A 13,403-nucleotide genomic window follows, 5' to 3' on the forward strand; every position below is an offset into this window, starting at 1 on the left:
AAAAAAAAAAAAAAAAAAAACCAAATAAACAAAAAGACAACAAAAAGAAACAAAACTTCCTTGCTATTTTATATGACCACTTGGCATCTTACATGTACATGTGTGTATGATATTGTCGTTTTTTTGTTTCTTATCTATCTATCCCTATCCAAACATAAACTCCATGAGGTCAGTGACAGTATTTAGTCTATCACTCTATTTCCAACACGTAAAACTTGAGCAACACACAGCAGGTGCTCAGTATGTTTACAATGAAGAAATGAACACATGAGCAAACACTTAAGCACAAAAAGAATTCATATCAGCCCACCTGGGTAGCTCTGGTTTGTGGGCTCTTCCTGTAATATCCATGGCTGTTCTCCTTGTTCTAACTTGAAGATCACTTCTGGTTTAGGGATACAACACCCTGTGAATAGGATATGACATGGAAATTGGGTGACGCTAATGGAATTCAAAGTCTCTGAAGAAGGCAGAAAATGAAGCTTCAGGAACTAATTTCAACCTTTCATTGAAAAAGAAAGAAAACATCCTTTATAGTGCCCCAACAGTTCTTCTGTTTGACACTCTGAGTATCGATCTTAACTATCATTAAACACAACAAAACTTCCACAGGTTTTAGCAACTAAATAGAGATATGCATACTGGGAATCTACGTGGGAAGAAGTCGCTACCTACCCACTGAGACAAGGTGGCTGTAGTTCTCCAGCATGACATCCTTGTACAGGGTCCTCTGAGCAGGGTCTAGGTGCTGCCACTCCTCCTGTGTGAAGCCCACAATCACATCCTCAAATGATAAGGGTCCCTGAAACAGCCCATTTGCATTCAAATTTTGAGTTATCAATATTAGAAGGTGCATAAGAATGGCAAATGTATGTAAGAATCATTACAATGTTCAAAATTCAGAGTTAATCAGGAAACGTGTTATGGGTTGTCTACTTTTGCACAGTTCCTGGCTGGAACAGGAGAAATTGTAACAGAAATTCCCCAACTCTGCGATAAACCATTAGTGACTTATCATGTGCCTATATACCACAAAGAACTCTGCTACTTTGGGGGAATTTGAAGACAAAAAAATGTTACTATTTTCAAGGCAGATAGAATCCAATAAACAAATGAAAACATATAAACACATAACTATGAAAAAATGTTATAGTTACTATATTAAAAAGATATGCAAAGTTACAAACGAAGAGACAATTTCTATTCCTACTATTTAGGTGGGTTTCATTGAGTAGGTAAAGATTTGAATTTTTTTTTTTTTTTAGACAGTCTCACACTATTGCCCTCGTACAGGACTGTGGCATCATCATAGTTCACAGCAACCTTAAATTCTTGGGCTCAAATAATCCTCTTGCCTTGGCCTCCTGAATAGCTGAGATTACAGGTGCACACCACCATGCCTGGCAATATTTTATTTTTAGAAAAGATGGTGTATTGCTCGTGCTCAGGCTGGTCTTGAACTTCTGAGCTGAAGCGATCCACCCATCTCAGCCTTCCAGAGTGCTAGGATTATAGGTGTGAGCCACTAGGACCCGCTAAGATTTGAATTCTTAAGTAATACTATAGTGTCATTCATGAACCTGGGCAATAGCATAAGAATGGATATATCTAACATATATAGTTAAACAAATGACAATTAGCACATGTGAGAGTGTCATTTGGGGCTCTGATAAGATACAGAGTTATAGAGCCTACTAGCACTTTAGGAGGCCAAGACAAGAGAATTGCCTGAGGCCAGGAGTTTAAGACCAGCCTGAGCAAGAAGACCCTGTCTCTATGAGAAAGAAAGGAAGGAACGAAGGAAAGAAAGAAGGAAGGGAGGGAGGGAATGAAGGGAAGAAAAGAAAGGAAAGAGGGGGAAGGAAGTAAGGGAGGAAGAGAGAGAGGGAGGGAGAAGAGAAAAGTAAAAAAGAAGGGAAGGAAGGAAAGAAAGAAAGGAAGGAAGGAAAGGGGAGGAGAGGGGAAAGGAATGAAAGAAAGGAAAGAGGAAGGAAAGGGAAGGGATGGGAGGCGAGGGGAGGTGAGGGAAGAAAGGAAGAAAAGGTAGGAAAGAGAGGGGAGGGAAGAAAAGGGAAGGGAAAGGAGAAAGGAAGAAAGGAAAGATAGAAAAGAAAGATGAGCTGGGCATCATAGTGCATCCCTATAGTCTAGCTACCCAGGAGCCTGAGGCAAAAGAATTGTTTGAGCCAGGAGTTTGAGGTTACAGTGAATTATGATGACACCACTGCATCTAGTCCAGGTGACAGAGACCTAGTCTGGAAAAAAAAAAAGAGACAGAAAGAGAAAGTTATAGAGGTAGTGTGGGAAAAAATTATTGAGTAATTATAATTCTCAAGTCCTGGAGAATTAGGGGTATCCTAAATATTTGGTGGGTTTCATTGAGGAGGTAAAGATTTGAATTCTTTCTATTTTTATTTATTTATTTTTGAGACAGAGTCTCACACTATTGTCCTCATACAGTACTGTGGCATCATCATAGCTCACAGCAACCTTAAATTAAGTTCTGTAGAATTAGGGGTATCTAAAATATTTGGTCACTCTTCCATTCTGGGAAAACATTTTATTTAGAAATTATAAATTTATATTGTCAATCTACATAATAAATTTCCTTTTTTTAAGATTAAAATAAATGTAAGTAGGCATCTGAATATATTCTTCCATAATACAATAGACCATCTCATACAGGTCATAGATGACTACTGTGGAGAGCCAACAAGTAGGCATGAACCAAAAGAAAGGAAAAGAAGTATCTGGCTGAGCGCCTGTAGTTCAGTGAGTAGGGCACCAGCCACATGCACTGAGGCTAGCTGGCTCCAGCACAACCCAGGCGTGCTAAACAATGACAACTGCAACCAAAAAATAGCTGGGCATTGTGGCGGGTGCCTGTAGTCCCAGCTACTTGGGAGGCTGAGGCAAGAGAATCATGTAAGCCCAAGAAGTTGCTGTAAGCTGTGATGTCACAGTACCCTACAGTGAGATTTGGTACCATAGTGAGACTCTGTCTCAAAAAAAAAAAAAAAAAGAAAGAAAGAAAAATCCCAGCTTATCAACACAAACAGTTGGTAAATGCTCATGGCATATGCTGAGAAGTGGAAAACAGGGAAGAGAGTAAGTCAAACAGAGCATAAAAATGAGCTGTGATAAAGAAGAAGAGCACACAGAAATTAGAATTAGAAGAGAATAAAGCTGTGAATATCTGCATGTCATAATTCTGTATGAAATAAAAGAAAAGGAATCTGTAGATCAATTATTACAAGAAGTAAGGTTAGCAAGTTTTGACTATAAGGTCAATATAAAAACCAAGAAGATTTCTATATGCCAGCAACTAAGGGTGTTAAAGTACCACTTAAAGGACCGTGAAAAGCATGAGATACTTCAGAATAAATCTAATAAAACATGTCTAAGACTAATACACAGAAAATTATAAAGTATTATTAAGGAAAAACTAAAGAATACCTTTGTAAAAAGAAGGAATAAACTACATTCTTACATTGAACAACTCAATATTACAAAGATCACAATTCTCCCTAAACTGGCCTATAAATTCAAAGCAATCTCAATCAAAATCTTAGCAGATATTTTTGAAGACATCAACAATTGGTTCTCAAGCTTATATATAGAAATTTAAAGGACCAAGAATGGCCCAGGCAGTCTTAAAGAGAACAAAATATGTGAACATATACTGATTATGGTTGGCAGAATTCCATGATGTCCCTCAGTGAACTACTATTTGGCACATAAAACCTCCTTTCCTTGAGTGTAGGAGAGACCTGTAACTCTAGGGATTATGTTACATTATATGGCAAATGCATTTTACATTTATAATTAAGATCCCTTAATCATTTCACTTTGAGTTAATGAAAAGGACTGCCTTTGGTGGACCTAACCTAATCAGGTGAGTCCTTAAAAAAGAAGGAGAAATCAGAGAAAATCTCCTACTGGCCTCTAAGAAGCAAGGCACCATGAATCCTAATGCTACATGGAGATGAATTCTTTCCCATGTGTACAGAACGAACTCTGGAATCTCCATTAAGATTAGATGTCCTAAGCAACACCTTGGTCACAGCCTTATGCCTGAGCAGGACCCAACCAACCTATTCCCAGACTTCTGATCCATAGAAACTATGAAATAACAATTTTTTGTTGTTTCAAGTTGCAAAATTTGTGGTAACTTATTATAAAGTAGTAGAAAACTATACACTAGTGGGTATCACAGAGTAAATTTAAGCCATTTGTGGCAGTGGTAAAATAATAAACTGAAAGACCAACTGGACAAAATTTATAGTCTAGAAACAGATCCACAAACATGTATATCTGATTTATAAGAAGAAAAGGACTGTGTTCTCAATAAACTGTGCTGATTAAATAGCTATTAATGTGAAAAAAATTGATTTTAATCTCACATAGTATGTGAAAATCAATTCCAGATGGATTGATCACAGGTTAAAATGAGTAGCAAAACAACAGAACTTCTAGATCTTCAATAGGAAGCTATCTTTATAAGCAAAGGTTTTGTTTTAAGCACAACACAAAAACACCAACCATAAAGAAGAAGACTGAAATAAACAGGACCATATTAAAATTAGGAACTTGGGAGAGGAGGCAAGATGGCTGACTGAAGCCAGCTTCAGCAGAGGCTCCTGTCCAGAGGGAGAAATAATAGCCAGAAATAATCCAGTAAAGTAGAAGATCAGGAGCTGAGCAGAGACAAAGGATCAATAGGTTCACATCACCCCTGCTGCAACAAGTTGTAAATCCAAGGAAACAAATTTCAGGTACAAAACCCATCCCAAAGAGGATGGGAATCCTTCCCCTGCCTCCAGGTGAGGGGCTTGAGGCCAGTAGAAAACAGAGGACCTTTTGTTTCACCAAAGGGGAAAGAGAACAACTGAGGGCTGGGACTCCCTCCATGGAGAGATAACCACTGCAAGCCCAGGTAGTCTCTTGCCTAGGCCAAAAGTTAATCTAATATGCTCCCTACCTTCCTAAACTCCCAATCCACCCCTACCCCATCTCCTGGCGGTCTAGAAGACTACCACCTGCAAAATGTAGAGCATTTTGCAGATTTTTTCTAGAGTGGAGCACCTCATGAGCTGTGGGACAATTGCCTCACAAGGGGAGAGAGACTTGCCCTATGCTGAAAAGAGCATAGCTCAGGTCTCATGCTACTGACCACTGGGGACCACAGCCCACTGGCTCCCCACCAGGCTCCTACAACCAACCCAGTTCTTGTGACCCGTGCGGCCCATGGCCAGCAACTCCCATCCAGCCCCTGAGACCTGTGGCCGTGGGCCAGTGACTCTGGCCCAGTTCCTGTCACCCATGAGGCCCACCTGAGACACCGCCCTTCGGCTCCCCGCCTGGCTCCTGAAACACACAGCCAGGGCGGGCAACTCCCACCCAACCCCTGCAACCCCTGAAGTCCCCAAGGCTGGCAACTCTGCCCTCCACCTCCGCTGGCTCCTGTGACCCTTGCCGCCGGTGGCAATGCCCTCCAGCTCACCACCGGCTCCTGTGACCTGCACACAGCAGTACCCTAGACTGGCGGCACCACCCCCAACAGTGGCAGCACTGCCCCTGACAGTGGTGGCAGCTCCATGGTCCCTCCCACTGAGGTCAAACTGAGCTGCCAGTGGACCCCTGCTACCTAGATGCTGAAGACGTTTTGAACTCTCCCACCTAATCACTGTTTGTGCCCACCAGGACAAATGGTTTGGAACTCTTGACCTTGACCAATCACCCAGGAACCCACCAAGGTTGTACCTTGGTTGTGTTGTTGTGGAAGTGTGGGATTCTCCCCTTCCAGTTGTCGCCTGTGGGGGGCAGGGCAGGGTGTCTTACTTGCTTTATATATCTCCACAGCTGAGATTTCAGCCCAAAGCCACTAATTCACCAGGACTGGGCAGAGACTAGCTGAATACTGGCCAGCGCCATCCAGCCCCACCACACCAAACAGGTGCCCAGGGTTTCAGGCAGTAGTTCTGAATGGGACCTTTGTAAAACACTAAGGGAAAAGCTGCAATCACCAGTCCCAGTTCTTTGGTAAAGGGCTGGTTAATTATAAAGCCAGGAGCCCTCAATTCAATCTCACCTTGCCAGCTTCTCTAGCCAAATGGTGAAAAATAATCATGGGGTGGAATCAGTGGAAAAATTCTGGCAACATGAATAATCAGAGTAGATCGACTCCCCCAAGGAATGACAGAGGAGACACAACAGAAGATCCCATTCATAAACAAATGGCTGAGATGTCAGAAATCAAATTCAGAATTGGGATGGCAAATAAGATTAACAGAATGGAGGTAAACATGGAATTAGAAATTCAAGGAGCAATTCAAAAGTTGTCTTAAGAATTCAATGAATTCAAAGACAAATTCACCAAAGATTTTGACACATTGAGGCAAGAACTTGCAGCCCTCAAAGATCTGAGAAATACAGTAGAATCCCTCAGTAATAGAATGGAGCAGGAAAAAGAAAGGATCTCTGACACTGAAGACAAAGCTTTTGAATACTCCCAAACGCTCAAATAGGAAGAGAAGTGGAGAGTAAAAACGGATCATTCCCTGAGAGAATTGTGGGACCACTCCAAAAGAGCAAACATTTGCCTCATAGGAATCCCTGAAGGAGAAGAGGATGGTCTGAAAGGCACAGATACTCTACTCCAAGAGATAATTGAGGAGAACTTCCCAAGCATGGCAATAGATACTGGAATTCAGATAGCAGACAGTTTCAGAACCCCAGCGTGACTCAACCCAAATAAAGAATCTTCTAGACACATTGTAATTAACTTTGCAAAGTTAATATGAAGGAGAAAATCCTGCCAGCAGCCAGACATAAAAAAATCATAACCTACAAGAGGAAGAATATTAGAATGACGGCAGATCTTTCCGCTGAAACTTTTCAAGCCAGAAGAGGATGGTCATCAACTTTCAATCTCCTAAAACAAATCAACTTTCAGCCTAGGATTCTGTATCCAGCTAAACTGAGCTTCACTTATGATGGAGAAGTTAAATACTTTAGTGACATACACATGTTAAAGAAATTTGCCATAACCAAACCAGCTCTTCAGGATATCCTCAGACCCATCCTCCATAATGACCAGCACAATGCTCTACCACCAAGTAAATTCACTCTGAAATTCGTGACCAAACCCCAATTTCCACAGTGGTGAAAGGATTCAAAATGTCCACTGGACTTTCAAAAAACTTGACACCCAAAAATACTACCAGGCTTATCAATACTCTCAATTAATGTAAACAGCTTAAATTGTCCTCTTAAGAGGCACAGGTTGGCTGACTGGATACAAAAACTCAGGCCAGATATCTGCTGCATACAAGAATCTCATCTTACCTTAAAGGATAGATATATAGACTCAGGGTGAAGGCATGGGCATCTGTAATCCAGGCAAATGGAAATCAGAAAAAAGCAGGTGTGGCAACTTCATTTGCAAACACACTAGGCTTTAAACCAATAAAAGTAAGGAAAGACAATAATGGTCACTTCATATTTCTTAAGGGAAACACTCAACATGATGAGATGTCAATTATTAACATTTATGCACCAACCAGAATGCTCCTCAATTTATAAGGGAGAACCTAACAGACATGAACAATTTAGTATCTTCCAACCCCATAATAGTTGGATTAGAACCCGCCACCTCCAGCATATGGGGCCAGCACCCTACTACTTTGAGCCACAGGCGCCGCTCAATAGTTGGAGATTTTAACACCCCTTTGGCAGTGTTGGATAGATCCTCCGATAAGAAACTAAGCAAATAAATTTTGGACTTAAACTTCACCATACAACAATTGAATTTAATAGACATCTACAGAACATTTCATCCTAACAAAACTGAATACATATTCTTCTCATCAGCCCAAAGAACATTCTCCAAAATTGTTCACATTTTAGGTCACAATTCTAACCTCAGCAAATTTAAAAGTATAGAAATTATTCCTTGTATTGTCTCGGATCATCACGCAATAAAAGTTGAACTCACCAATAACAGGTATCTGTATACTCATACAAAGATATGGAAACTAAATAACCTTACGCTGAATGATCACTGGGTCATAGATGAAATTAAGAAGGAAATTGCCAAATTTTTGGAATAAAACAATAATAAAGACACAAACTATCAGAACCTGTGGAATACTGCAAAGGCAGTCCTAAGACGGAAATTTATAGCATTGTAAACCTTCCTCAAGAGAACAGAAAGAGAGGAAGTCAATAACTTAATGGGACATCTTAAGCAACTGGAAAAGGAAGAACACTCCAACCCCAAACCCAGCAGAAGAAAAGAAATAACTAAAATTAGAGCAGAATTAAATGAAGTCAAAAACAAAAGAATTATTCAAAAGATCAATGAATCAAAAAGGTGGTTTTTGAAAAATTCAACAAAATTGATAAACCCCAACCTAATCAAAAATTAAAGTCCATAGTATCACCAATCAGAAATGACAAAGGCAAAATAACAACAGACACCTCAGAAATTCAAAAAATCCTTAATGAATACTATAAAAAACTTTATTCTCAGAAATATGAAAGAAATTGACCAATACTTGGAAGCATGCCAACTTCCTAGACTTAATCAGAAAGAACTGGAAATGCTGAACAGACCTATATTAAGTACTGAAATAGAATCAAATATACGAAATTGCCCAAGAAAGAACAGTCCAGGACCAGATGGCTTCACATCAGAATTCTACCAAACCTTTAAAGAGGAACTAGTACCTGTATTACTTAACCTTTTCCAAAACATCGAAAAAGAAGGAATACTTCCCAACACATTCTATGAAGCAAATATCACCCTGATCCCCAAACCAGGAAAAGACTCAACAAGAAAAGAAAACCATAGGCCAATATCTTTAATGAACACAGATGCAAAAATAGTCAATAAGATCCTAGCAAACAGAATCCAGCAACACATCAAATGAATTATACACCATGACCAAGTGGGTTTTATCCCAGGGCCTCAAGGTTGGTTCAATATATGTAAATCAATAAATATAATACATCACATAAACAAACTAAAAAATAAAGACCATATGATTCTCTCAATAGAGGCAGAAAAAGCTTTTGATAATATCCAGCATCCATTCATGATCAGAACACTTAAGAAAATAGGTACAGAAGGGACTTTTCTTAAACTAATAGAGGCCATCTACAGCAAACCCACAGCCAATATCATATTGAATGGAGTAAAATCGAAACTTTCCACTCAGATCAGGAAACAGGCAAGGTTGCCCATTGTCTCCACTGCTTTTTAACATTGTAAAGGAAGTCTTAGCCATCACAATCAGGCAAGAGAAGGTGATCAAGGGCATACAAATAGGATCAGAGGAGCTCAAACTTTCACTCTTCACAGATGATAGAATTTTATACCTGGAAAACCCCAGGGACTCAACCACAAAACTCTTAAAGTGATCAAGGAATACAGTAGCATCTCAGGATACAAAATCAATACTCACAAATCAGTAGCTTTTAAATATATGAATAATAGTCAAGCCAAAAAAACAGTCAAGGACTCTATTCCCTTTATAGTTGTGCCAAAGAAGATAAAATATTTGGGAATTTACCTAACAAAGGACATGTAAGATCTCTATAAAGAGAATTATGAAACTCTAAGAAAAGAAATAGCTGAAGATGTTAACAAATGGAAACACATACCACGCTCATGGCTGGGAAGAATCGACATTGTTAAAAATGTTCATATTACCCAAAGCAATTTACAAATTCAAAGCAATCCCTATCAAAGCATCACTGTCATACTTTAAAGATCGGGAAAAAATAGTACTTCATTTTACATGGAACCAGAAAAAACCTCAAATAGCCAAGACATTGCTCAGAAATAAAAACAAATCAGGAGGAATCACACTACCAGACTACAAACCACACTGTAACTCTACAGTGATCAAAACAGCATGGTATTGGCACAAAAATAGAGTGGTAGATGTATGGAACAGAATTGAGAACCAAGAGATGAACCCCGACACTTACCATTTGATCTTTGATAAGCCTATCAAAAATATAAATTGGGGGAAAAATTCCCTATTTAACAAATGGTGCTGAGAGAATTGGCTGGCAACTTGCAGAATACTGAAACTGGACCCACATCTTTTACCATTAACAATAATTGACTCTCACTGGATAAAAGACTTAAACTTAAGACATGAAACTATAAAGATTCTTGGAAAGCGTGCAGGAGAAACTTGCACTTGAAGAAATTGGCCTGGGAAAATACTTTATCAGGAGGACCCAGGCAATTAAAGCAACATCAAGAATACATTACTGGGATCTGATCAAACTAAAAAGCTTCTGCATAGCCAAGAACACAGTAAGTAAAGCAAGCAGACAGCCCTGAGAATGGGAGAGGATATTTCCAGGTTATGCTTCTGACAAAGGTTTGATAACCAGAATCCACAGAGAATTCAAACTTATTAATAAGAAAAGAACAAATAATCCCATTTCACTATGGGCAAGGGACTTGAACATCTTCTCTGAAGATGATAGGCACATGGCCTACAGACACATGAAAAAATGCTCATCTTTAATCATCAGAGAAATGCAAATCAAAACCACTTTGAGATGTCATCTAACTCCCATAAGAGTGCCTCACATAACAAAATCCCAAAGCTAGAGATATTGGCATGATTGTGGAGAAAAGGGAACACTTCTGCACTGCTGGTAGGAGTGCAAGCTAATACGCCCTTGGAAAGAAGTACGGAGAATACTCAGAGTCTAAAAGTAGACCTGCCATTTGATCCTGCAATTCTGCTACTAGGTGTTTATCCAAAAGACCAAAAATCACTTTATAACAAAGATATTTGCACCAGATTATTCAATGCAGCTCAATTCATAATAGCCAAGTCATGGAAGAAGCTCAAGTGCCCATCGACACATGAATGGATTAATAAATTGTGGTATATGTATACCATGGAATATTATGCCGCCTTAAAAAAAGACGCAGACTGGGTGGCGCCTGTGGCTCAAAGGAGTAGGGTGCAGGCCCCATATGCCAGAGGTGGTGGGTTCAAACCCGGCTCCAGCCAAAACCTGCAAAAAAAAGATGGAGATTTTTATTTACATAAATAAAATACATTTGTGAATTTTAATAAATTATATTTTCTAATAGGTTGTTATTAAAAAGGTAACAGTTGTTCCAAAAGTAATCAGTAAATTCAGTGGGATTCCAACAAAACTGAAATGTGGAAATTTGACACACAGATACTAAGTTTGTTTTAGGAGCATCAGTGTAACCTTGAAGGAAAACGAGGGTATACTTCCTCTACCAGACACAAAGATTTAAAATGAAGCTTTAGAAATTAAAATTGTGAAACTGTCATGCAGATAGACAGTTCTACCAATTAGAACATAAAAGCCCAGAAACACACCCAGTTATATATAGAAACTTGGTAATAGAGGTAGTAATCAGTGGGGAGAAGACAGCCTCTGTAATACATGCTAATATATTTGGCCATCTATGATGAAGAAAAAATTAAATTAGATCCTTATCTCATACTGTGCATAAAAATAGGTGTTTTGATGATATAAATGTGAAAACGAGAGTATCTTTATGGTCTCTTAAAAAAGACAAAAGAAAAGGTTAAGGTTTGCATTAAAATTTAAAAACTGTAAAAGACACTCTAAACAAGTTAAAAGGCATGACAAAGACTCAAAGCCATGAATCTATATAATCCCATCTAACAGGCAAAGGAATAGAATCCAGAATTTACCAAGCTCATAATCTGGCATTCATAATACACTGACCTCTTTGGTGGTTTAATATCATGTGTTTACTTGTCAGTCAAGTCCTCTCCCTCCCTCTTTGAAACACAGGAGACTGTCAGCATCTCACAGGCAAGAATTTAACTCAGTGACTAATGACTTGAGAAAGAAGGAAAAATACTCAAATCATAATTTGTTTCTTTTTAATGGCTTTTAAGAAGATCAGTTTAAAAACAGAGAAAAAATAAAAAATATAGCACCTTGGCTCGGCGTCTATGGCTCAAGCGGCTAAGGTGCCAGCCACATACACCTAAGGTGGCAGGTTCGAATCCAGCCCGGACCCGCCAAACAACAATGACGGCTGCAACCAAAAAATAGCTGGGTGTTGTGGCGGGCGCCTGTGGTCCCAGCTACTTGGGAGGCTGAGGCAGGAGACTCGCTTGAGCCCAGGAGTTGGAGATTGCTGTGAGCTGTGAAGCCACAGCACTCTACCCAGGGGGATAGCTTGAGGCTCTGTCTCAAAAAATAAAAAATAAAAAATAAATAGAGCACCTGAGGGGCCAAGGTAGAGGATCACTTGAGGAATCTGAGGGTAACATGGTGAGACCCCCACCTCTACAAAAAAAACTTTCAAAAAATTAACTGGATATGGTGATGTGTACCTATAGCCCTAGCTATTCAGGTGACTGAGATGGGAGAATTGCTTGAGCCCAAGAGTTTGAGGTTACAGTGAGCCATGATTGCACCATAGTACTCTAACCTTGATAACAAAGCAAGGTTATATATCTAAAAATTAAAAATAAAAAAAATAAATAGAAATGATATCTTGACCCTAAGTATATATTACTGGTTGGAATATGATTCACAAAGAATAAAAAGATTCTAACGTTTTAAATTCAATTATACAGTTATAAATAAATTCTCAGCAGAGAGGATAAAAAACCTTCCTAGAAAACTACTTTATTTTGTCATATATAATGTATACTTTTTCCTCAGATTTTTGAGGGAAAACAAGGGTGTGCATTATACATGAGTAGTGCTAATTCCATGTCTATAGAAATGTTTTTCATTCTTTTATTTATGTTTATGTGTTAAAAGTGTAACTCTGTTAAAAAATAAATGCTAAAATTTCTCTGTAATATAAAAGACAAGTACCCAAATACAACAAATAAAAATTTGGATTAAAAAAAAAAAAAGATGGAGACTTCACCTCTTTTACATTTACATGGATGGAGCTGGAATACATCCTACTTAGTAAAGTATCTCAAAAATGGAAGAAAAAAAATCCAATGTACTCAGTACTATTATGAAACCAATTTACAATCACTCATACTTTCATATGAAGAATAGATCACAACTACAGCCCAAGAGGAAGGAAACAGGAGGGGTGAAGGGGAGGGGAGAGGTCAGATCGAGGGAGGGTGAATGGTGGGATCACACCTATGGTGCATAACGCAAGGGTACATGTCAGATCTATTAGTATAGAGTATAAATGTCTTAACACAATAACTAAGTAAATGAGATGAGGTATATATTAACCAGTGTGATATAAATGTTCCTAATTCTATATGAAATCAGCACACTGTACCCCATAAATGCATTAATGTATACATGATCTATGTGTTTATGATTTAATAAAAAATAAAATAAATAAAATTAAGAACTTCTATTAAAGAAGA

The 13,403-nt window shown here is 38.7% G+C and overlaps 1 protein-coding gene across 3 annotated transcripts in view; it reads right to left on the reverse strand.

Moving 5' to 3' along the window:
* LOC105887689 (zinc finger protein 33B-like) overlaps positions 1–13,403 on the reverse strand; it is a 39,771-nt gene that overhangs the window by 15,631 nt on the left and 10,737 nt on the right. For 2 of the 3 annotated variants that reach the window (XM_023517216.1, XM_023517215.1), the window contains 2 exons: positions 676–802; positions 311–406 (listed from right to left, as the gene is read on the reverse strand). In XM_023517216.1, the coding sequence (XP_023372984.1) occupies positions 311–406; positions 676–709 (130 nt within the window). In that variant the 5' untranslated portion in view covers positions 710–802. Of the gene's footprint in view, positions 1–310; positions 407–675; positions 803–10,931; positions 10,961–13,403 lie in introns of those variants that run through there. The other variant, XM_012809397.2, reaches the window with a different exon arrangement.

The sequence above is a fragment of the Otolemur garnettii genome, unplaced genomic scaffold, assembly GCF_000181295.1.
Source record: "Otolemur garnettii isolate 467f Iridium unplaced genomic scaffold, OtoGar3 scaffold00105, whole genome shotgun sequence".
NCBI classification, from domain to species: domain Eukaryota; kingdom Metazoa; phylum Chordata; class Mammalia; order Primates; family Galagidae; genus Otolemur; species Otolemur garnettii.